The sequence below is a fragment of the Photinus pyralis genome, unplaced genomic scaffold (genome assembly GCF_008802855.1).
Source record: "Photinus pyralis isolate 1611_PpyrPB1 unplaced genomic scaffold, Ppyr1.3 Ppyr1.4_LG10, whole genome shotgun sequence".
Classification (NCBI taxonomy): domain Eukaryota; kingdom Metazoa; phylum Arthropoda; class Insecta; order Coleoptera; family Lampyridae; genus Photinus; species Photinus pyralis.
This window is the reverse complement of record NW_022170250.1, coordinates 11,685,204-11,708,658: the sequence shown is the minus strand read 5'-3', so window position 1 is coordinate 11,708,658 and position 23,455 is coordinate 11,685,204. Positions and strand designations below refer to the sequence as shown.

Below are 23,455 nucleotides of genomic sequence, written 5' to 3'. Positions count from 1 at the left end.
GATGATGCCTTTCCCTCTCAATTCAACAGGCACGGCGAATGTTCGTGTAGTGAGAGAGGCGGATACGGTCGAAAAATAAAAAAATTCGTGCTTCGTCTCCTTCTCTACCCCCCAAATTAACCGAGAAGCGTGAAAACTCGCCCATGTTTGTAGATTCGGAAAAATTGCATTATCTTTCGCGTATGACTTCGTAATTTGTCAAGCAGTTCGTTTACGATAGGTACTTTTTTAGGTGCGACGCCCCCCCCCCTTTCGCTCCGCAATTGACAGATCAGCGTGAAAAATTGTTCGTGCTCCTTTAAGAGGATTCGGAAAAGTTTGCATCTTTGCGTTTGAAACCAGCAGCTTCTTATAGCCACACCTTCTCCCCCGGGAACGCCCCCCTCTCCCCCATTATCCCCACTAAGTTGACCTAGAATCGCGAGAAATGTATTTTTTGTCATTTTTCAGAAAAACATTTTTTTGTGATTTTTCGTGTTCGAAACATTCAATCTTTGCGTTTAAAATGCTGATCCCCGCCCCCCCTCTCCTTGTTATCATGAATGTGATCAGAGTCACGAAATAGATTTTGATTCTTATTCGGAAAAATTCGCGTTTGAAACAAACAGCTTCCTAAGTTGCACTTGGCTTCGCCCCCGATAGTCCCCAGACCTACTTCTCTTAACCCTTTGAAATAATACCAAGAATCGCGCAAAATACATTTTGTTATTTTTCAGAAAAATTCAAACGTCTTAATACGTCTTAATAATAATAATTTGCGCTTGCAAGCTTGCAACCGCAGACTAACCCCCCTCCCCCTCCTCTTGTCACAATGAAGTTGACCCAGAGCCGCGAACAATATTTTTTGTTCTATTTCGGACAAATTCGACTACTTTCGCGTTTGAAACCGCAGACTAACTCCAACCCCCTCGACCTTAAACCGTGAAAAATAGGTTTTTTGTTCTTTTTCGGAAAGCTTCGAAAGTTGCACCTCGCTTCGCCTCCATTTTCGGAAACATTCGAATATCTTCGCAGACCCCCCTTGTCACCAAGAAGTTGACCAAGAACCGCAAAAAATTAGGATTATTCTTTTTCGGACAAATTCAAGTATTACCCACTTTAAACGTGAATGTGTGCCCCCCCCCCCCCTCCTCACCTGAACTTCACTGAGAACGTGAGAAAAATCTTTTTGTTTTTTTTCGGAATAATTCGAATATCTCCGCGTTTGAAACTTACAACTTCGAAAGTTGCACGTGGCTTCCGCCTTCGATAGCCACGCCTATTTTAAACGCGAACTGGGTACTCCCCCCTCTTGACCCCTTGAAGTTCACAAATAACGGCGCGTAAAATAGATTTTTTGTTCTTTTAATCTGTGTTTGAAACCGTACACATACCCCCCTCACCCCCTCTCTCAAATTGTGTAGTACAAGGGAGCTTATTTTTGCCCTACTTTGGGATTATTGAAGTTTTGGACGCATCGACAATTTAGAGAATGTAGTACGGTGCTGCCACACTGTATTTATTTACAGAACTTTTGCACGCTCCGCTCCCCCTCACCGCTCAACTCGGCGGTGGTCGCACAGTACACCTCTCAATGAAACAGGCGCGGCGAATGTTCGTGTAGCGGGGTAGGCGGATACGGTCGAAAAATATTTTTGTAAAATCGGAAAAATTGCAATATCTTTCGCGTATGACTTCGTAATTTGTCAAGCAAGTTCGTTTACCATAACCACACTTTTTTTGGTGCGAAGCCCCCCCCCCCCTACTCTCCACAATTGACAGATCAGAGTGAAAAATTGTTTGTGCTCTTTTATAGGGATTCGGAAAAGTTTGCATCTTTGCGTTTGAAATCAGTAGCTTCTTAGCAACACCCTTAACCGGAAACGTGCCCCCCCCCTCCCCCATTATCCCCACGAGTTGACCTAGAACCGCGAGAAATATTGTCTTAATAATAATTTGCGCTCGCAACCGCAGACTAACCCCCTCCGCCTCTCTTGGTCCTTTGAAGTTGACCTTTAACTGAGAAAAATTGTTTTTTTTTGTTTTTTTCGGAAAAATTCGGATATTTTCGCGTTTGAAACCAATAGCTTCGTACGTTGCACGTGGCTTCGCCTCCAATAGCCACGCCCACTCTAAGCTCGAAGTTGATTCTCTCTTCTCTTGTCCCCATGATGTTAACCGAGAACCGCGAAAAATGTTTTGTTCATTTTCGGAAACTTTCGAATATCTTTGTTTTTGAAACCGCATATAACCCCCCCTCCCCTCCCCCTCCTGTCACCGTCAAGTTCACTAAGAGACCTGAAAAATAAGTTTTTTTTCAGGACAATTCTTATATCTTTGCATTTGAAACCGCAGCCCCTCGCGCTCCCGTGTCACCAAGTTGACCAAGAGCTCCACAAAAAGTTTTGTTCTTTTTCGGAAAAATTCAAGTATCGCCCACTTTAAACGTGCCCCCCCCCCCCCTACTTTGGGATTATTGAAGTTTTGGACACATTGACAATTTAGAGAATGGCGTATGGTGCTGCCACACTGTATTTATTTATAGAACTTTAGCACACTACCCTCCCCCTCCCTCTAGACATCCACATACTATAAACACTAATTTGTAAAATTAATTATAATCCATAATAGCCCCCCCCCCCCCGGGAGTCAAGTGCCCCGGTATCACAGAACCTACAAGTTACTAATCATCTCCGCGCTCAAATTCCACAACGCGGTAGCGAGCTCGTCGGACTGCGCGCTTTCGCTTTCCCGACACCGAAAGCAGTTGTTAAAATACACGCCCGTCACGCCGTTCAACTCGACGGCGGTCGCGCAGTAAACCGTCGTGCTTGCCGCCTGCTGCAGCGACTTGGTGAACGGACGCACGAGGCCAAAGAGCAGCCGGTAGAGCCACCAGTTGCGCGTCAACGACGACGACACCATATTCCCCGGATGCAGGGTGAACACGCCGACGCCGTTCGACTGCAGATTCTTCGCGAGCTGCCGCCCGAACAGCACGTTGCACAGTTTCGAATTGTTGTACGCCGTCATGTCCCAGTACTTGCTCGGTACGTCCGGCGAGAGGGCCGTCGTTAAGTTGTCGACGGTCAAATTGGCAAAGCTGCAACGAAGAAGAGATGAAGTCGCGCTTTAATTATCGGAACTTACCGGTGGGATTCGGACGACACGATCACCACCCGACTGCCGGTCACAAGTAGAGGCAGCAGGAGGTTAGCGAGGTGGAAGTGCGCGAGATGATTGACTTGGAACGTCGTCTCGTAGCCGTCGATCGTCTTCGTGTACGGCAGCCCGAAGACGCCCGCGTTCAGTATTAGCATATCGAGCTGTTTGTGTTTCGTCTTGATGAAGTTCGCACAATCTACTACGCTCTTCAGCGAGGTCAGATCCAAGTGGACCGCCTCGCATAGGTCCGCCACCGTCGATTTCTCCTCGGCGATGCGATCGATCGCTGCTCGCGCGGATTCGACGTTACGGCAGGCGAATATCACGGTGCACGAGTGCTTGGCGAGAGAGCGGGCGGTTTCGTATCCGATTCCCGCGTTCGCGCCGGTTATTAGCGCGACTTTACCGGTGAGGTCGCGGCCGTGCAGCACCTGTAAAGCGGTGCTGGACGCGTCGAAGCGTTGGCGGAAGTCGTTCGGATGGTCTTTCTCTTCGACGGCGAACGCGAGGCGCGGGTCGGTGTAGGTGGTGCGGCGGTTCTCGTGGTCGATGTAGATTATTTTTTGGGTGGCTTTGTCGATGCACCGCTCCCAGCCATAGGGGAGCTCACCGGACACCACCTTCTTTCTTCCGGTGCGAGGGTGGGTCCACTGGGTGTTTTTGGTCAGGTGATTCGCGTAGAAGACGCTGCCGTCTGCCGTCACTCGCTCTTCCCATCCTGGAGGAAGCTCTTCTTCGCTGTCGCTTTCCGGTAAATTCATCAGTTTCTTTGGATTTAATGTGAGGTTAAGTTACCCATCGGCCATCTTCAATGTCAAATATCAGTGGCGTACAGAAATGTGAATAATTCGGGGCTCATTTTTAAACTCAAAAAAGCGCCACCTATAGACGTTTCAAGTAATTGTTTACTGCAAAAGTTTTCCATACTTCAAGACTAGATTTTTTGTGGACTTGTTAGGCCCTCCCTCTTAAAGTGCAATTAAACACTGCCAATACCGGTCACTCGGTTGGGATTAATTGTGATGATCGGTGCAATTTCATTACAAAAGTACCTAACTGGTCTTATGAAAAGGAAAACACAGTCTGAAGTGATCACTGTAAATATATCACCTCAGTCCCTAGCTTTGGTAAAAACCTAGAATGCTCTGGAAAGATACCAAAGGCTTCTACGCGCGGAAGACCCTTACCAGAGTTGTTATGGTACTTCCAGGATTCCTTGGGCTCTTACTGGAGCTGTCCGCAACCTTTCTATAGCGTTTCAGGTCCTTACCAAGGTCGCTTCGGCTCTACGGTCAATCGAGACATCTCTAGGCCCTCTTTGCTCTGAAAAAACACTAACGGCTTCTTCTTTGCACGACCCTGTATACAGAATACTAAGATATTGGCAACACTGTTTCTTCGACTCTCGTTCGTTGTAAAAGTGGCGTTATGTTTTGGCTTAGGGACGAATTTGTTTATTATTCTCGCCAGGGAGAGAATGCCGGTACGTCATGGCTTTATGTATGACAATTCAACTCATGTATAAAAAATCGCATAAGCCGCAGTGAAATTGTCACTTTAACAGCGGCAAAAGTTACCTGCAACTTTTCCAGCGACAAATGCACTAGTGGTTTTTTCACTTATTCATTTTCGAACCAATTATGGCATTATCCTTTCCCATATGACTAGTTTGACGTCTGTCAGTAATTGATTAGTTATGTGAATTTCTTGTTCGTTAAATTGTCCTGCCGAATTACACTCGAGGTTTGTATTTAAACCGAGTAAATTTGTGTTGTTGCAATTCAAATCTGTTGCCTTTTAGCAATAGACGGTTTCGGCGTAAGTTTGACCTTGAAAGGATAAAGAGGAAAGTTCTACCCTAGTTTTGTTTCTTTCTAACAGTGTCGCCACACATAGCGCAATATATCCCCAAATTGATTAGTTATTTTTACAATATTACCATGTAATTGGTAATCCATGTTTATAGTAATATAACCTTACAAAACATTCGCATAACCTCATTTATTCGTTTCTGTCATCATTATTTCCTGGCCTTTTCTAGTTTTCTCATTGCGGTGTCGCATTTTTATTAGTTGACAGTTTTTCTCGTCTAATTGCTAGGCAACAGATTTTCATTACCTAAACAACCCAAATTTACTCGGTAAAATACAAACCTCTTGTGCAATTATAAGTGATAAATTAACAATATTCATGTAGTCACGGTTTATGATCGCGTGGTTTAATAGGAAAAACTTACGTCAAATTTCCTCTGTAATACTTTGATTAGAAAATGTTCTCCGAGATGGCGACAGGTGACATTTATTTTGAAAGTGTGTAAACAAGAAATTTTAGAAAACCGTATATGTTTTTTCTCTTTCTACCACGTTATTTCATTCAATCACTCATGTCGGTTCCTTCAAATGCACTTCCCAGTGTTTACATTCTTTATTTGTTGTAGTGTTTTTCATGTGACTTCATTGTAAACGTTTTTAGTCCACGTAATTAAGACGTCGGCGTTTTCTCCTGGGCAGAATGTATTTCCTAAGTCAATGAAAAAACCGGGGAAATGAAAGCTCCCCTTTAAGTACTTAACGATGGTCAAAAACGGTGTCGAAGTGGTCATCTCGTAAGTATCCCACGTTGAAGCTTGAAAAAAGAGTTATCCTCGTTCCAGGGTCATTCTGCTCACATCTACCGGCCTGCTGTTCTTAATTAACCGGTACGTGTCGCTCTCGCAAGTCTTTGCCGATCCCAAATTCGAATATAACTGGATCATCTTCGGTTTCCACAACATCTTGGGATACTCGACCGTATTGCTACCCGGCTACCTCGTTTATAGATACATTCACAAAATTAACTACTTCAATAAGGCGGGTAAGATGCGAACCGTTTTCGTGCCCGCAGTCACCCGATTTCATTTTAGGACACAACGGCCTAGCGTTTGTTATCCGAAAATGCTTCGAAAGCGACGACACTATCGACTGCGCAAACTTGGCCGTCTCGAACGTGCCGCAATCGCGCACGCTTCTGCAGGACGGTTTACTGCTCATGTTCTACTTCGTCGGTCTTCAGGCGTCGTTTTTAACGTGGGGCGTCTTACAGGAGAAAGTGATGACACAAGTAAGCTTCCGTCGAAATGAAAAAGTTGAGGTTAGAGTTTCCTTCTAGAAGTACGAAAATGCGGATGGCGGCACAGCACATTTCACCGACTCTCAGTTTTTGGTCTTCGTCAATCGAATTCTCGCCTTTCTGCTGTCGGGGTTCGTGGTTTTGTGCACGAGACAGCCGACGCATCGGGCGCCGCTTTATAAATACGTGTACTGTTCGTTGTCCAACATTTTAAGCTCGTGGTGTCAGTACGAGGCTTTGAAGTATGTGTCGTTTCCGTACCAGGTAAAGCGTTACGTGAGTTGTCTGTGAAGTTAGCCGGTCATTTTCATCGAAAACTCCGTTCCTTTTAAGTGCTTAATAAAGTGCTAACTTCACAGACACGTGTCACGTGCAAGAAATCGTCTATAACGTCCGTTTAGGTACTGGCAAAGGCGACCAAAACGATACCCGTCATGATTCTAGGAAAAATAATCTCCAAGACAAAGTACGAATCGTACGAGTACTTGACCGCCCTCCTCTTATCACTTGGAATGCTCTTCTTTATGTTCGACACCGGAAACGATAGCAAAGGTACGCGAGAATGTGACGCGCCACAGTCTAATTTCGTATTTTAGGTTCTAGCACGACGACACTCTCCGGTGTTTTCTTGCTCTGCTCGTATATCGCGTTCGACAGCTTCACGTCTAACTGGCAAGGCTCGCTGTTCAAACAGTACCACATGAAACCGATCCAGATGATGTGCGGCGTCAATTTCTTCTCGTGCATTTTCACCGCGATCTCCCTGCTCCAGCAGGGGGGATTATTAAGGTCCGTGCGATTTATGCTCGATTATCCCGCGTTCATGTTCGATTGTTTCCTGCTGTCGTTGTGCTCGGCGACCGGGCAGCTGTTCATATTTAAAACGATCGCGACCTTCGGCCCGCTAATCTTCGTCATTATAACCACCATGAGGCAGGGCTTCTCCGTTTTACTCAGCTGTATTATATACGGCCACGAGATTCACGCCGTCGGGATAGTGGGAGTGTTTGTGGTGTTTTTCAGTATTTTTCTTCGTATTTATTGCGGCCATAGGATCAGGACGAAAAGGAAAAGGGCGCAGACCGCCGCCGATCTGAAGATATGATCTAGGTAGATGAAAGACCAAACTCCACTGTGTGTAGATCTGTCGTTTTTACACAAGATGCAAATAAATATTTTGCAGTTATGGATCGCGTAATTTGTTCTGTTGCACTTTTACCCATCTCTCCTTCTCAAAAATCGCGTATAGCAGGGGTTCTCAATCTTTTGGACACTGCAACCCCCCCCCCCCCTTAACGTTTCAGTTGAGTATTTTGCCGACCTACGATATTTTTTTCAATACGTAAGAAAATAGTCTACAATGTTGTATTGTTTTCTTTAATTTTTTCCCCTGTATTTCGCGATACCCTCGGACACGATCTAGAGGGGGGTCGCGACCCACCGGTTGAGAACCACTGGCTTATAGAGTGAATAAAAACAGAAGAATGTGTAGAATCTGAAGAAACTAATGCATTTTATAGTTATGCCATCAACGTTAGTAGGTACTTTGGGTAAAGTCTGGGGGCGTGTTGGGTAAAGAGTAATTCTTATAATTAGTTTCAAACAATCAAACCATAACTGAACTTTTGAAAAATCGCCGCAGCGGCCCTGGGAACTTTTACAACACTCAGCGGTCACTCAAAAACTTAGACTGGATTCGATGATAAAACAAAAGCGCTCACAACGGCTAAAGAGATATTTGCATTTCCAAATTTTTAGAGAAAAATGTAAAACCATGATACGTACATCTTACATTTGAGAATAAAATGTCGCAAAATAGAAAATAGTATGTTTCTATTTCATAAATCAAGATGTCGTCAACTTCCGGTATTTACGGAAGCGGTCCCATCTTGAAATTATTTTATTTCAATTCGCAATTTGATATGGGTGTGAACCAAATTTCTATTCGAACTGTATGTTTAAAAACTTAACCAACGAGCTACGTCCATCTCCCTGTCTACTAAGTGTTTTTGTGATGCTACATCTAAATATAATGAAGTTGCCATTAATAAAAATATGCCCTCCTGGACCATAACTGATATTTATTTATACATTAAAGCGATGTCAAAAATTAACTTGCACACTGTAGATTATAGTTTACAGAGCCACCGCCGCGTTGCTGTTAGCAAGCGTGACGCTAACCACAACTTGAGGCGGCCATTACTAGTCACGTGACTTAATCCGTACGCGCTCATTATATGTTTTTTAAACTTTTTGGTTTAATTCAAATTCAACCCCCAAATTAAAGTTTAAAGCGGGTTCACAGCAATAATGATTGATATTGTGCGCTTACTCTCGCGTGTGTACTGTTACTTCGTTCCAGTGCCATTAATTTGAGCAAATCCAGATGTGGCAGAAGCCCCATTCTCTCTGGCTCTGAAGTAAGTTATCAGTTTATGGCTAACGCCAGTTTAGATGACTCACCTTCTGTCAAAAAGTCGTTGACTGAATTTGAAACGTTCAGGTTTTGAAATGAATAATTGGTTACAGGTACAGGGATGTTGAACTTGAAGCCTGTGAGCCTTGGGGGGGTAAGTGTCTTCCTTTTCTATTGGTGCATGGGTACGTTTATCTACACTGTCTATGCCTATGGCAACAAATGACTTGTGACTAGGGGGTTTCAATTTCGCAGCGAAACCGCACAATTTGAAATTACACTAACCGTGACGAACTTTCACGTGCAACTTAAATCTGAGCTCCCACGTCGTGACAAAATCGCACTGTTGGCAGACGAACTTTTCCGAACCGTGATGCGCCTTCACATGATTGTAAATGTTCATTTTACAAGTCGTCGTATAATCGCACTGTTCACAATTAAAATTTTCCGTCTCGAAGTGGCGCATTTGCACGTGATGTTTCAGGCAACGTTTCGCCTTCGTCGTGTAATCGCAGTGCTGACAGGCGAACTGTTCAAGACCGTGACGCACCTTCCGATGGTAACGCATGTTCGGCTTTTGTTTCGTAACGTAACCGCACAGTTCACAGCTGAGACTTTCCAAATTGTGCCCGTATCGCGCGTGTCGCTCCAATCGCACCATCGACTTGGCGACGAAATCGCACTGCTCGCATTTAAGTGTCGTTTTCGAATGGTAGGTGCGTGCGTGTTGCGCCAGGCTTCGTTTCGATTTCCCACTAAAGTCGCACCGTTGACACGCGAACCTCTCCGAACTGTGCACGTTTTTAATATGATCCACAAGGTACCGTCTCTTCGTGGTTACAAAATCGCACTGCAAACAGTAAAACTGCTCCGAATCGCACAGTTCACAATCGCGAGCAGTGTGAACTTTCTTAACGTGTCGCGGCAAAAATTTTTTCGATTCTGTACTAAAATCGCACTGTTCACAATTAAATGTGATCGGGTTGTGATGCGCCGGTCGCTCGATTTTGTAGGACGTTGTGTACGCACATCTTTGGCAGATGAATTTTTCCGGTTCTGATATATTATGGCAGGCTTGCATGTGATGCACGAACCACCTTTTGGTATGCGCGACGTGGTCGCAGTATTGACAATTGAATTTCTCTGGATCGTGACTTTTTTTCGTGTGTTGCATTAGCAAACTTATCAAATTTGTCGCGGAGTTACATATTTCGCAACGACTAGCAGTCTTGGAACGGTGTCTCACTTCCATATGTTGTTTTAAGCTTCGTTTCCAAGTGCTGGAGAAATTACACTGATAACAAAAGAATTTGTCCGAACTGTGATGTGCCCTTATATGATTATTTAAGTTTATTTTTCGATCTGTGGTGTAATCGCACTCTACACAATTAAATAGAGGTTTTTCCAACGAGTGAGAAAGTTCCATGTGAAGGGTGAAATTTACTTTTAACGTCGTTGTGTAGTTGCAGTGTTGGCAAGTGAACTTTTCCAGGCCATGTTGCGCTTTCATGTGGTAGCGCATCTTTGTTTTCAAATTTGTGACGTAATCGCACTGTTCACATCGGAGCTTTCGTGTACTATGCCGCGCCTTCATGTGTTGCTTAATGCATGCCATCTGTTTCGTAACGTAATTGCAATGTTCACAATGAAATAATTCCGCGCTGTGTTGTCGTCGGATGTGCGTTACCAAGTACCGTTTCAATTTCGTTGTGTAGTTACACTGTTCACAATGAAAATTTTCCAAACCGTGGTGCATTCGCATGTGATCCATTAGGTTTTTTTTCTTTTTTGCAGTGTACTCGCACTGTTCACAATTAAATGTTGTCGATTCATTAAGAACTATCCCAGGATCCTCTTTCCACTGCAAATCGTTGTTGACTCCCTCTTCGTACTTGAGCTCAATTGCTTTAGCTTCCGGCTCATTGTCGAGCTCCTCCACCTCCACCTTCGGTTCAACTTTAATAAACTGCACGTCTTGTAGTCTCTCGGTCTCCATTCTTGACCAAATTAAAAATAAGAACAACCTACAAAGGCAAGATGGATGTCTGAGTCAAACGAACTACCACGTTCGTTGGAGAGCGCTACGATGTGATTTTTGAACTACCTCATGCTATGTACAGGGTGATCAAACTTTGATGGCTTTATCAGAACATCTTCCAACGCTATACTTGATAATTCTGCAACAAGTTTACACGGTGGTCAAGTAAGAATGGCACCATTTCCAGCGTTTTGGAATTTGTGGTCGCAGTGGGAAAGTTCCCCCACTGCAATTGAATTTCGTCTTTCCAATGACGATGTTCCAACCTCATACAAAAACAACCTGAATCTAATTACTGCTTTTGTGGTGTAAATCTTTAATAAATGAACTCGTTTGTAATCTGTCGCAAAATTACACTGTTCACATTTGAAGTCCTTAAAAGTCTTATGCTTAAAGTGGTGTTTCAAGTTCAAGAAGATTCAAAAATGATTTTTTTTTAATTCAAAAACTAGTTTTTTGTCGATTTTTGTCATTTGAACCGTTTCTGAATTTAAATCTTTTTTGAAATGTTGTGAATATTATCTTTCTCACGCTATATTTTCGAAGAGAGAATTAATATTCTTTTTTGGAGCACTAACAATTACGGAGTATCGAAAATGGCGAACAGAGGGCGTAACATTCTTTATTCACATTTTTAAAGAGAACCAGTTTATCTATCATTTTCGTAAAAACAAAAACTCTGTTATTTCAAAAACAAACATGGCGTGGGGCGTTCAATTGTTTTTGCAATAACCTGCTTTAACTTCTTAACCGTTTGACCGATTTTAACAAATTTGATATGGTTGCAAAGAGCATTCCTTGGGCAATAAGAATCAAAATATAGTTAATTTAGCTGAATCCTTCTCCGCCAGGGGGCTAGTTTTGACACTATGACCCAAAATCCTAAAAAATAAAAAAAAATCAAATGGAATGCTATGACTTTTTCTTTATGAAAAAGTAGCCAAATAGCGTCCAAAGAGGCCAGTGAAAACCGTTTTTCAAAATCTCATTCCTAACCTCAAATATTGGGAAAATGAGCTTAATTAATTGATTAATTATTTAATTAAAATGCTTAATTCTTAAATTTACTTTTTACGTATTTCCGGTATTTGTTGTTGGCGCGAAAGAAAACCACCCTATACTTTTAGGTAGGCCTTGGAAAATTAAACAAATGAAACACGATTCATTATAAAATAATAACAGCCGGAAGAAGTTGAAGCAGGTTATTGCAAAAACAATTGAACGCCCCACGCCATCTTTGTTTTTGCAATAACAGAGTTTTTGTTTTTACGAAAATGATAGATAAACTGTTTTTCTTTAAAAATGTGAAAAAAGAATGTTTAGTTTATTATGCGAAATTTGAAGAAAATGCAATTTTAAAATTTAAGATGGCAGTTACGCCCTCTGTTGGTCATTTTTAGAACTTGAAAATATTTTCCAGCGATTCTTCATGACCGATTTACCCAATAATTTTTTTACCCCTCAGTCATATGACGAACGGTTCTCGAGATATGGCCGAGGAACTGTCCTATTGGGTCACCCGGTACATAGTAGGTAATGGTTGCCCGAAGATTTTAAAAATGAATTATCCGGATCACAGAAATGCAAGTAGGTGTAAATGGGTGGTAACTGCTTGCTTTCTTTTAGAACACGACCTCCTCATTTATCTTTTCCCTCTAGAACCTTTTATTTTCAGAGATCTCTTGTTTCTTTTCACCAAAGGACCTTGAAATCTCTTGAGTATTTGGAAAGCATTTAGGAGACGTCGACCATTTTATTCGGTTAGCTCTGGAAAGAGTGTAAGCACAATAAACTTTATTTATATCTATGTTATTATAGACAACATAATACTTGAACATTCAGTTTCATTTTCATGCGACACAATGTCGCCGTTACATGACATTTTAGAAACAAGCTGTCAGGATTTTTCATGTACATACGTCCAAATGGGTTTGTCCATCGAATGTACGTGACGGTCTGGGCGGGCGTAGGAGAGTAAATAATGAAAGTTATCGTATTATTCTTGCACAACAAATGATGGTCAACAAAAAGGTCATATTCATGTGACATATACAGATAAAGTGTGATAAATTGGGAAATGAGTAAATTAATTGCAAGCGTCCCAGCGTGGGATACCTAATTACCCTCATTTACATACAAAATCAAACGAAGTAAGTCCCTTCCAAACAGTCCCGTTTAAACTCTTCGGCGACTGACAGGTGACCGTACCCTCGTCGTACTTGTAGTACCAATCCCGAAAACGTCTCAAGCTGCAGTCGCAGTCCCACGGGTTACCCTCAAGGCGGAGCGTGACCAGCTGCCTCTGCTCCTTGAAGACGGTCTCGTTCAAGTTCTTCAGTTGGTTGTTGCGAAGACTGATCACCTGTAGGCCGGTCGCCTCGATCAGGGCGTTCGGGTGAATCGAGTCGATCTCGCACCTCTCCAGGTGTAACTGACGCAGCAGCGGCGAGGAGAGGAAGTTGTTCGGTTCGAGACGCCTCAGAGGGTTACCGTTGAGGTTGAGGTGGAGCACCCATCTCGGTATCGTGCCCGGTCGCATCGTCGCCAGCTTGTTGTCGGATAGGTCGAGCTTACGCAAATTCGTGACCCCTCTGAACGCGTCCTCGCCGATCTCGCTGATCTTGTTCGCGTGGAGGTCCACCGTCTGCAGGTTGAGGAGGTCGACGTCCCTGAAGACGTTGTCGGGCAGTCGCGCGAGGGAGTTGTGCGAGAGGTCCAGTTCTTCGCTGTCGGGGTCGAGGGTGCGCGGGATCGTCTTGAGATTCACGTTCGAACAGCTCGCCGTGCTCTTCTTGTCGATCAGCTTGCAAGAGCACGGCGATTCGCAGAGCGAACGCACCGAAATTACGGAGCAGAAGAGGAGCGCGCCAAGAAATAACGTCGACATCATCGCGGTCGAGATCTGTACTGAGTAAACTGGTTTGAACTCTCATTGTCATTGCATAAGTTGGCCTTGGAAATTATTGCGCTTTATCTGGAATTGGAAGTTTGGCTTTGAAGTTATTGCTAAAGCGCGGTATCCAAATGTGTAGCGTGTGTTGCCTATACGCCAGGGTGTGTAGTTTTAGTGCAATAGGGGAAAATAGCCAAATCATGTAATGGTGGAAGGTGGTTGACAATTCTTTTTGGGCTAGGTGTTTCACAATAATCTTTTCCCGTTGATACCCTTTTGGTTCTTTGAGCCGGATACAAGAACATGTAATAAAAAATAGTATCAGGCCATGGAATGGTGGGAGTGTTGCGATCTGTGGAAGATGTAGCGCTTCCAGTCGTCATTTACCTGAATGTTTAGGCCATATTTGTTGGTTTTTTTGCGCTATTTCGTTACACTTAAATTTTTGCGCTGGTTTGTGCCGTTAAAATCAGATTTTACGCCAAAATCTGTCACTGGAGTTGACGTTGCTGTGTGCAGTTTATAATTCTTTCCTATCTTTTTGGTTCTTGTGATCCTGATACGAGAATATTTGTATAAGAAAACCGGGAGTTCTAGTACCTCCCAGAGCCTCCGATGCTACGTTCTCTAACAAAACGTTCACTTCTATGTGCTGAAAGTATATTTTGGGGGAGAACGTAGAAATACCCCCCAGCCAGTCCACCCAATTTTGTTAGTTGTAAAAAAAGGAACGTGGGAGATAAGATTTTCGTGTACCGGAGCGATGTGGCGGGTGGTAATCCACCCCCCCCCCCCCCGCCGGACCCATCGGTGCAACCGATGTTCTTCAACAAGACGTTCACTCGGAAAAGTTTACGTGAAATTATGGTAGAAATTCTAAAAGCACTAAGTATGGGGGATGGGGGGGGGGGGGGTCGGAATACGCCCCCAGCCAATACCGCCCCAGTATGCGCGTCCAGTATTTTTTTTATAATTGTAAGAACGGGTACGAGATCTCCCAGACCCAGGTGCAACCGACGTTCTCTTTCTAAAAATTATGGTGGAAATGCTAAAAGCACTAAATATAAAATTGGAATTGGTGGCACTAAACATTTTGACTGGCCAGGGGGTCTGGGGGGTATGGAATACCTCCCAGTCATACCACCGCAGTATACGAAAATTGTATAATAGTTGTAAGAAAATTTACGTGGGGGTGGGAGATATGATTTTCATGTACTGGAGCGAGGTGGCTGGGGGTATTTCAGTCCCCTCCCCCCACTCTCCCAGTGCAACCGACCTTCTCTCACAAGACATTAACGTTTACATGAAATGGTCTCTTTCTAAAAATTATGGTGGAAATGTTAAAAGCACTACGTATTTTGACTGGTCGCGGGAGGGGGGTTAGGAGGTATGCCAATACCTCCCAGCCATACCGCTTCAGGACCCTAAAATTGTATGACAGTTGTAAGACAAGGTACGTGGGCGATATCATTTTCATGCACATGGGCGGTGTGGCGGGGGGAGGTATTGGAATAACCCCCTCTGACGCCCCGGTGCAACCGACGTTCTTTCACGAGACGTTCACTCCTAAAAGTTTACATGCAATGGTCTTTTTCTAGCAATTATGGTGGAAATGCTAAAAGCACATTAAACATTTTTGGTGACCGGGGGTTCTGGGGCGAACGTGGGAGATAAGATTTTCGTGTCCGGTGCTGGGAGGGGGGGGGGGGCTAAAACGTTAACTTAAAAAATTGTGCCAGGAGAATATAATGCGATAGGAGATGTCTGACAATATTTTTTCCTAATCAAATCTCGTTACGGACATTTGAGCCTGACAGCAAAATTTGTGTCAAGTATCAGGAGCCCATAATACCGATAGGTGATTCGTGATAATTTTTTCCTTTCCTTTTTGGGTTCTTGCGATCCTTCTACCAGGATTTAAAAAAAGTGCTTCCTATTTACACATTTTTGGTGCATTTTTTAAGAATAAAAATTGTTTGCGTCTGTCCGTCCGTCCGTCCGGACCCACTTCTACTGTTTTGAACTACTTCTAGGGGAATGGTCCTAGAGTCCTGGAATGTATTGCAGTAGGTAGCCTATACCTTGAAGGTGTGCCAGACGGCCATTAAATTTCGCTGCCTAAAAGGGGGACCCCCCCTCCCCACGAATTATTTCCTGAGATTCTGTTTTTGAAAGTAAAACGTGCATAACTTTTACATACGACAACCAATTGATCTCAGATTTTGCATACGCATGCCTTTAATGGTGTCATGGTAAACTTTAGAAAAATGGGGGGGTAAACACATGTTATACCCTTCATGGTATTCTAATGAAAGGTCTCATCGAAATAAATTGGTTTGTACAAATTATAACTTTCCCGTGCGACTCTTTTTCGAGATCAGTGATCGACGGGGCCTGAGGGGAGGGGGGGTTAAAAATTAATTTTATCTCATTGTATTCTAATTAAATGTCTCGAAATCTCGAAAGGAACCGGAACCCACTGCCCTTCTTTCTGTCCTCTTATCAAAGTACGGGCTCAGTGGGGGGAGGGGGGGAGTGGAACTAGTTTTATCCTTCAGGGTACTCTAATGAAAGGTCTCAACGAAAGGAATTAATTTCTACCAACCATAGCCCTACTCCTCGATCTCTTATCGTGATCGGGTATATTCCCTTATACCTCCAGAACGGATTGTCGGAGGAGGGTACTCACAAAATGCGCTTTAGCTGCACAGGACCTGTGTTCAATTTATACTTGTTTACTGTCCCATGAGCCTGATACAAGAATTTGTAATAGAAAAATAATAAGCGGGCAATAATTTGTATTAGGAACACATAATAATTGCGCTCTGTGATCGTGATTCAGGAATGTTCTACAGCGAAATTTGGACCAGGAGAATAGTGCGTTAGAAGGTGCTTGACAATAAATTGTTCTTTCGCGTTTCGACGATCTTTCTAGCGATTTATTCTATTTATATGATCCTGATACAAAAAAAGCGGCTTTCATCAAGGATTGTTTGTGATTCTGATACAGACATTTTTAAAAAGGTAAATGTTTGTATTGGGAAAACCTAATATTTGAGGGGGTGATTGTCAACTTCTTGCGCTCTTCTTCAGAACTGTGCGCGTCTCCCTTCAGACGCGGATTGTACCAGGAGTGGCGTAAGTGCAATATTGCGGATCGCAATCCAAAAAAAAATTGCTTGCGTTCCTCGTCCTGATACTAATGGGAGCATTGTGCCAAATCCTTAATTTCAATGCAATCTCTTTTCGACATCTCACCGTAGTCTTTTTCGTAAACTCTCGAGAACTGTGGGAATCTTTCGACATTAAATTGTCGTCACGACATGTCGCCATTAGGTACCTGGTGCAAAATGAGCATACAGCTAATTGCGCGCCAAATTCAATCAGAGTGGCGCTATTGACGATGAAAACAAAAGACGCTCCAATCTGTTAGGTAAATTTGGAAGGTGTGATCGTGAATGGTGCGGGGCGAGGGGTGGTGGTGTGGTACGCGCGTTACGTAAACCGGTGAGATTTGGGAGGGCCGGTCTTCTCTAACGGAAAGTTTCAAATGTGATTTTTGTTTAAAAAAGAAGGCAATCGTGCGCACTCGCGCCGTCCCGAACGTGTACCGTTTTCAGGTCGTTTGTATACAAGGAAGCGGTTTACTCAGTTCGAAGCGCGCTTCGTGGTTGATGACAGTTTTGTGATAAGGGCGCACCTGTTAAGCAAAGTTCGACGCGAATTGCCAAAAACACTTGGGACGTTTTTTTAAAATTGTGGACGATGTTTCCCCTAACTTTTCAGTGATTTCCTCGAGCGGTTCGGACTTGGAAAGTTTTCCGTCTTGCCTCACAGTCGTCGCGCGTTTTAACACCTGAGAAATGTTGTTGTCTACGTGGTTGATCGGATTTTTCTTCTTTATTAAAGGTAAGGTCGCGCCTTCTTATCAATCGGCCGTGATTCATCTTATCGGATGATTAATTGGGAGAAATATGGCGTCCTTGTCCGCTTTTAAACTTTACCTGTAGCGTGTTTTTAAACTTGCGCCCCCCGCGCGCTCCCCTCGACCCGCTAGGGTTGCTTTTGTCAGGTGCGTGCGGCAGAAACTAACAATGCATGCACAAGGTGCTTTTGAAATTGTGAGAATCGGGCGACAGGTGGCCGTTCCGCACCCCCTGTGCACTCGCAACCCCATTCGTCAGTCAGGTGTCTTTTAACACTTAAATCGTAATACATTACATATACAGGGTGGGGTCGATTCGACAACGATTTAAGTATCGATTGTCGCCGGAGCTATACAGGGTGTACATTAACCTCTCTCTAATTGACTTGTAACCGTTTTCGTCTTTTGTTAGGAACTAAAGACCGTGAAGCGCTTTTTTTTCTCTCGTCCCGTAAGCGGCGAGCGGGCGAGGATACGTTGAACCTCTCAAATTTGTATTGTAGGTAGTTGTAACGTGAAAGGCAACCGTGCTTAGACACACTTCTTTTGTTTCACTCGCTCGGCATTACCTGAGAGCCCCACATCAACCACCATTTTGTCGACGACGAAGTGGCACACGAAACTTTCTAATGACGTCCCAACTTAAAATGTCATTAAATAGCGTCTTATCACTCGCGCCATCCGCATTTAACGCCCGCTTTAGCAATGTTCAAACGATCTTATTACGTTAAGGGAAGGTGAAAATGCCATATTTACGATCAGGGGGGGGGGGGGGTTCGCACGCACCCTGTATTCGTGCGGTCAATGACTCATTGCGCTTTAGTATGCGTTATGATTGATTAATAATAAAAAATAATAAAAGGTATGAATCAGACGAGGACAAATCGAAGAATTTGAAAGTTAATGACTAACGCGCCCGACTTAATGACCACGATCGATTGCGTCTCTTTTTTTTTTGGTATTTTCAACGTCGATACGCCCCATAAAGCACAAATCCAGAAAATTGATGCCTTTTGTATTTTTGTCTACAATTTCCCGCACGATAGCGGAATTCGTATTCAGAGCGCGGGAGACGCCGCCGCCTCTAATTACTCTCACTTATTATTTTGTGGGACCGCGTTTTTGGAAACCCGCGTCAAGAATTTTGGAAATTTTTTGTGACAACTGTAGGAAGCACAAACAATCGTGTCTCTGGAGTCATTAATTGACACCTAGAGGACTTGTATGAGAAGATTGTTGATTGTTAAAATTTAATAATAAATTAATAGAACGCGCATGGTATAATAATTACCTTGATTGACACAAATTGAAATCAATTTAAGTGTTGTCAAAAATGGTCCAAGATCACTATAATCCACTTCTAAGTAGATTTTTCCGCACTTGCCCGCAAAAATCACTGCCATTGAACGCCAAATATCTACGGTAATACTAATCTGTATATGCAGGGTGTCCCAATAAAAATAAACCACTAGAAATATTTAAAAAAAATCTTTTTGATATGGTTTGAATCATTTTTTTAAATTTTCCTTGTGTATGATATTTTTGAAAAGAGAAGAGGTATCTCGGAGAATGTGCAACTTTTTTTAGATTAAAATATACCCACAGCGCGTTCCATGTAAAAAGTGATCCAATAACTTTTTTACCTAACCTCGTATGTATTACACTTTTATGTAAAAGTCTCGGTAAAAGTGGTACTTTTAAAATCGAGTTCGGAACACACCTAGTCAGAGTAAAGGTCTGATGGATAAGTCAGATTTCTACTCTGCCTGGGTTTGTGCCGAGCGTAAAAACCTCGGTAAAAACGTAGTAACTTGATACTTTTAATCCCCAATGAGCCGAGCGTATCCAGAAGTGAGACTGGCACAAACCTAGGCATAGTAAAAGTCCGATTGGGGTAAGTCAGATCACTAATCTGCCAGGGTTTGTGCCGAACTCGCCTTCGGCTCGCTCGGCACTGGGTTTAAAACAGTCACTTTTGCCTGGAAACGTAATAACTTGATGCTTTTAATCCCCAATGAGCCGAGCGTATCCAGAGATGAGCCTGACACAAACCTAGGCATAGTAAAAGTCCGATTGGGGTAAGTCAGATCTCTATTCTGCCAGGGTTTGTGCCGAACTCGCCTTCGGCTCGCTCGGCACTGGGTTTAAAACAGTCACTTTTGCCTGGAAACGTAATAACTTGATACTTTTAATCCCCAATGAGCCGAGCGTATCCAGAGATGAGCCTGACACAAACCTAGGCATAGTAAAAGTCCGATTGGGGTAAGTCAGATCTCTATTCTGCCAGGGTTTGTGCCGAACTCGCCTTCGGCTCGCTCGGCACTGGGTTTAAAACAGTCACTTTTGCCTGGAAACGTAATAACTTGATACTTTTAATCCCCAATGAGCCGAGCGTATCCAGAGATGAGCCTGACACAAACCTAGGCATAGTAAAAGTCCGATTGGGGTAAGTCAGATCTCTATTCTGCCTGGGTTTGTGCCGAACTCGCCTTCGGCTCGCTCGGCAATGGTTTTAAAACTGTCATTTTTGCCTGGAAACGTAATAACCAGATACTTTTAATCCCCAATGAGCCGAGCGTATCCAGAAGTGAGATTGGCACAAACCTAGGCGTAGTAAAAGTCAGATTGGGGTAAGTCAGATTTCTATTCTGCCTGGAATTGTGCCGTACTCGCTTTCGGCTCGCTCGGCACTGGTGTTAAAACTGTCACTTTTGCCTGGAAACGTAATAACCAGATACTTTTAATCCCCAATGAGCCAAGCGCATCCAGAAGTGATACTGGTACAAACCTAGGCATAGAAGTCAGATTGGGGTAAGTCAGATTTCTATTCTGCCTGGGTTTAAAACTTATCAACTTTTGCGTGGCTCGGTGGAAACGTAATAACATGCTAATTTTTAATCCAAATGAGCCGAACTCGAAGCCGAACGTATCCAAAAGTGAATCACCAATAGATTGCCTTTATGAGTACCCTCTTCCGACACTTCGCTGTGAAGGTATTTTGCTTCGACTTCACTAATAGAATTGTCTCGTTCAGTCGATTCATTTTCCCTTTGAAAAGTACTTTCCTCCGACAAACCGTTTTTTTGAGAGATTCGCTGTTAAAGTTTTGACATCACCAATGGATATATTTTCCAGAATCCCAATCGCCCTTTGTTAGTACTCTCTTCCAACATCAGTTCTGGGGGTTTACGGTAAAGGGCAAGGAGTAACTATGGTTTGGTAGAAATTAATTCCTTTTGCCGAGACCTTTCATTCGAGTAATGAAAGGATAAAACCAGTTCCACTCCCCCCCCCCCCCCATTTGATAAGGGATTTTGAAAGAAAGTCGCGCGCGAAAGTTTCTACAAACCAATTTATTTTCATGAGACCTTTCATTAGAATACCATGGAGGGTAGAACGTGTGTTTTACCCCCCTCCCTCCTCACTTTTGGGACTTTTAGTTGCCACCACTGAAGGCATGCGTATGCAAAATCTGAGACCAATTAGTTGTCGTATATAAAAGTTATGCACGTTTTACTTTCAAAACAGCATCTCAGAAAATAATTCATCCCCCCCCCTCCCCGCCATTAAGACAGCAGAATTTGCAAATAGTTTCGGGACTCTAGGACCATTCCCCCTAGAAATACTTCAAAACGGCAGAAGTGGGTCCGGACGGACGCACCGACAAAACGCGAACGATCCCCACTTAAAAAAATGCGCTAAAAAGTATTAGGAGAACATTATGTGGTCTCGAAAGGTTTTGCGTATATTTTTAAAATCTGAAGTCGTCTTTTTTTATGTACTTATTAGGAAAGTGGGTGTAACGTGCGAGTTATGCTTACATTACCAATAATGATAATAATAATAATATATAATTTATTCCCCATAAAAAAGATCAAGACTACAAAATAGCACGAATAAAAACAGGGAAAGGGCCTGCATTCAGTGCCGAGAGGCCGTGTTAATGTAAAGAATGTTTAGGTTTTCACTTTGTGTAACTATTAGGAGCACAGGCGTAATGAACGAGAATTGTCAATCAAAAAAATTATCAGAACATTTTACGTAGGAGGTTTTACTTACACCGTGCTGGGAGAGTGGATTTTCCAAGGAAGTATTTCTATTCTTATTTTTCACACATCAGGTGGTTCCTCATATCCAGTGGCTGTCCACAAGTTGGACTATTGGAAAGTGAAGTTTGTATCAGGATAACATAATTATTTTTTACTTCCTAGCTGCGATCTTGATACTATTGGAAAAGTATTAGGAACGAATGATGCGTGATAAGAACTCGGTTAAATAATTTTAGACGTTATTATACTCTTCACGATCCTAGGAAAAAGGTATTAGGAGCATATAATATGTCAGTAGCTGTATGTGTCTGTGATCCTGACATCAATTTTTCTAACTATCTACCCATCGATTTAAACTCAGAATTTTTGAAAAACAATTTGTATCAGGATAACAAAGAATATCAGGATTGTTTATAAATTACCATTTGTGCCAGGAGAACATTATGAGTATATTTTCAATTTCTGTGACCCTGATGCCGTAATTTAAAAGTGTCTCACGAACGTATAATACGTTTTTCTGGTCTAGGAAAACAGATTGCATCAGGAGCATATGATGTTTATTGCAAAACGTAAGGACCGAAATGGCGGTCCCAAACAGTAATTAAACAATTAGCATAAAAAAGAACATCGCATAAAATTAATTCGTTAAGGGATAAACGTGAAGTTATAATCGAGCAATTCGCACCCCCTCTAAGTAAGCGAATCTGAAAATACAAAAGGGCTAAACCTCCCTTATTATCTTGCAGCCGGAGAGCACAATGAAACTCGCCCCATCCTTTTCCATTTCGTTTATTACCGCTAATAATGCGGCGTTTCGTTTATGAATCGAGTGATAAAGAGTTTAACGCCTCGGTCACTGTGTGCGCTTTTTTTGTCGCGATCGCGCAATTAGACGTCGTAATACAAGCCAACAGCTGCCGTTCGACCGACGACGTTGTTACATAAATCGGCGTCGTGGAAATTCGATAAAAAAGACTTGTTCGACGTTCAATTATTATTTATTCTCGAAGGGGACGCGCGCCTTTTTACGAATTTATTGGGGGGGACATAAATAAGACGCGCGCGTTATTGTTTTTTATGGTTGAAAATTTCAGTTGGAAACTTTTTTAAAGTACCACTCGACGCCCGCTTTGAGCATCGACAAATGACCTCCCGCGAGTTTCAACATCTGTTAATTTTTCCCGTCTCTCTCTCTCTCTTTTGACATTTAAAAAAGTTTCTCTTCACGTTGGCCAAATTTTTTGCTGTTTCGCTTATCGGATTAGTGGACAAACGACCGTCCAAAACTTTGCCGCTGCATTGTCGCGAGTGCAAAGTTTCAACCCCCTCCCCATTTATTAAAATATACTGGAGTACTTCGAGTTTTCAGGAAATTATAACCATAAAGGGCGTGTGGACAAGTTCTTAACGTGCTGTGCGCCTGATACAATTAATTTCTCACCAGAATAAATTGATTCAACTACTTCGAATTCAGTATCTCGCACTTTTAGGCCGTCATTTTAAGGAAGTGAACACGGTAAAGGGTGTCCAGGCTGTGCTCCTGATACAATTAATTTCTCACCACAATACATTGAGTCAATTACCTACTTCGAATTCATATCGTGCCTTGTGCGTTTAGGCCGCCATTTTCAGGAAGTGTAAACTATGAGGGGTGACCAGGTAATTTTTTAGCCTGATGTGCTCCTGATACAATTAATTTCGCACCAGAATAAATGCAGTCGCTTATGTTGGATACACTAGATCGTGCCTTACATATTTAGACCGTCATCTTCAGGAAGGGAAAACTATAAAGGGTGACCAGGTAACTTTTTAGCCTGCTGTGCTCCTGATACAATTAATTTCTCGCCAGAATAAACTGAATGGATGACTTCACATTCAGTGT

At 42.9% G+C, this 23,455-nt stretch overlaps 4 protein-coding genes across 8 annotated transcripts in view; 2 read left to right on the top strand and 2 right to left on the bottom strand.

The window, feature by feature from the left end:
• LOC116161024 (fasciclin-3-like) overlaps nucleotides 1-23,455 on the top strand; it is a gene marked incomplete at its 3' end in the record, with an annotated part of 83,546 nt that overhangs the window by 9,287 nt on the left and 50,804 nt on the right. For 2 of the 4 annotated variants that reach the window (XM_031474208.1, XM_031474207.1), the window contains 1 exon segment: nucleotides 8,782-8,822. In XM_031474208.1, the coding sequence (XP_031330068.1) occupies nucleotides 8,782-8,822 (41 nt within the window). 4 annotated transcript variants of the gene reach the window in all.
• On the bottom strand, nucleotides 2,258-4,073 carry LOC116161029 (WW domain-containing oxidoreductase). Its single transcript, XM_031474216.1, has 2 exons — nucleotides 3,130-4,073; nucleotides 2,258-3,082 (listed from the first exon to the last, which is right to left on the bottom strand). The coding sequence occupies exons 1-2, from the start codon at nucleotides 3,903-3,905 to the stop codon at nucleotides 2,653-2,655; spliced, it is 1,206 nt and encodes a 401-aa protein (XP_031330076.1). The 5' UTR covers nucleotides 3,906-4,073; the 3' UTR covers nucleotides 2,258-2,652.
• LOC116161027 (adenosine 3'-phospho 5'-phosphosulfate transporter 1) lies at nucleotides 4,577-7,440 on the top strand. Of its 2 annotated transcripts, none has more exons than XM_031474214.1 (7): nucleotides 4,577-4,627; nucleotides 5,582-5,749; nucleotides 5,798-5,997; nucleotides 6,047-6,243; nucleotides 6,292-6,516; nucleotides 6,654-6,804; nucleotides 6,849-7,440. In XM_031474214.1, the coding sequence occupies exons 2-7, from the start codon at nucleotides 5,718-5,720 to the stop codon at nucleotides 7,355-7,357; spliced, it is 1,314 nt and encodes a 437-aa protein (XP_031330074.1). In that variant the 5' UTR covers nucleotides 4,577-4,627; nucleotides 5,582-5,717; the 3' UTR covers nucleotides 7,358-7,440. The 2 variants fall into 2 exon arrangements, with proteins under 2 accessions (XP_031330074.1, XP_031330075.1); XM_031474215.1 differs by lacking the exon at nucleotides 4,577-4,627 and adding an exon at nucleotides 5,150-5,284.
• Nucleotides 8,527-10,716, bottom strand: LOC116161023 (gastrula zinc finger protein XlCGF57.1-like). Its single transcript, XM_031474206.1, has 2 exons — nucleotides 8,716-10,716; nucleotides 8,527-8,667 (listed from the first exon to the last, which is right to left on the bottom strand). Exon 1 carries the CDS (start codon nucleotides 10,662-10,664, stop codon nucleotides 8,949-8,951), a length of 1,716 nt encoding a protein of 571 aa, XP_031330066.1. The 5' UTR covers nucleotides 10,665-10,716; the 3' UTR covers nucleotides 8,527-8,667; nucleotides 8,716-8,948.

What these genes read in the sequence shown, in the direction of transcription:
- LOC116161029 (XM_031474216.1), bottom strand. Translation starts at nt 3,905, where the DNA reads ATGAATTTACCGGAAAGCGACAGCGAAGAAGAGCTTCCTCCAGGATGG. An exon ending in GTGTCGTCCGAATCCCACCG is followed by an intron (nt 3,083 to 3,129) that starts GTAAGTTCCGAT and finishes TCTTCGTTGCAG; the next exon opens with CTTTGCCAATTTGACCGTCG.
- LOC116161027 (XM_031474214.1), top strand. Translation starts at nt 5,718, where the DNA reads ATGGTCAAAAACGGTGTCGAAGTGGTCATCTC. An exon ending in AGGAGAAAGTGATGACACAA is followed by an intron (nt 6,244 to 6,291) that starts GTAAGCTTCCGT and finishes GTTTCCTTCTAG; the next exon opens with AAGTACGAAAATGCGGATGG. An exon ending in CACCGGAAACGATAGCAAAG is followed by an intron (nt 6,805 to 6,848) that starts GTACGCGAGAAT and finishes TTCGTATTTTAG; the next exon opens with GTTCTAGCACGACGACACTC.
- LOC116161023 (XM_031474206.1), bottom strand. Translation starts at nt 10,664, where the DNA reads ATGGAGACCGAGAGACTACAAGACGTGCAGTTTATTAAAGTTGAACCG.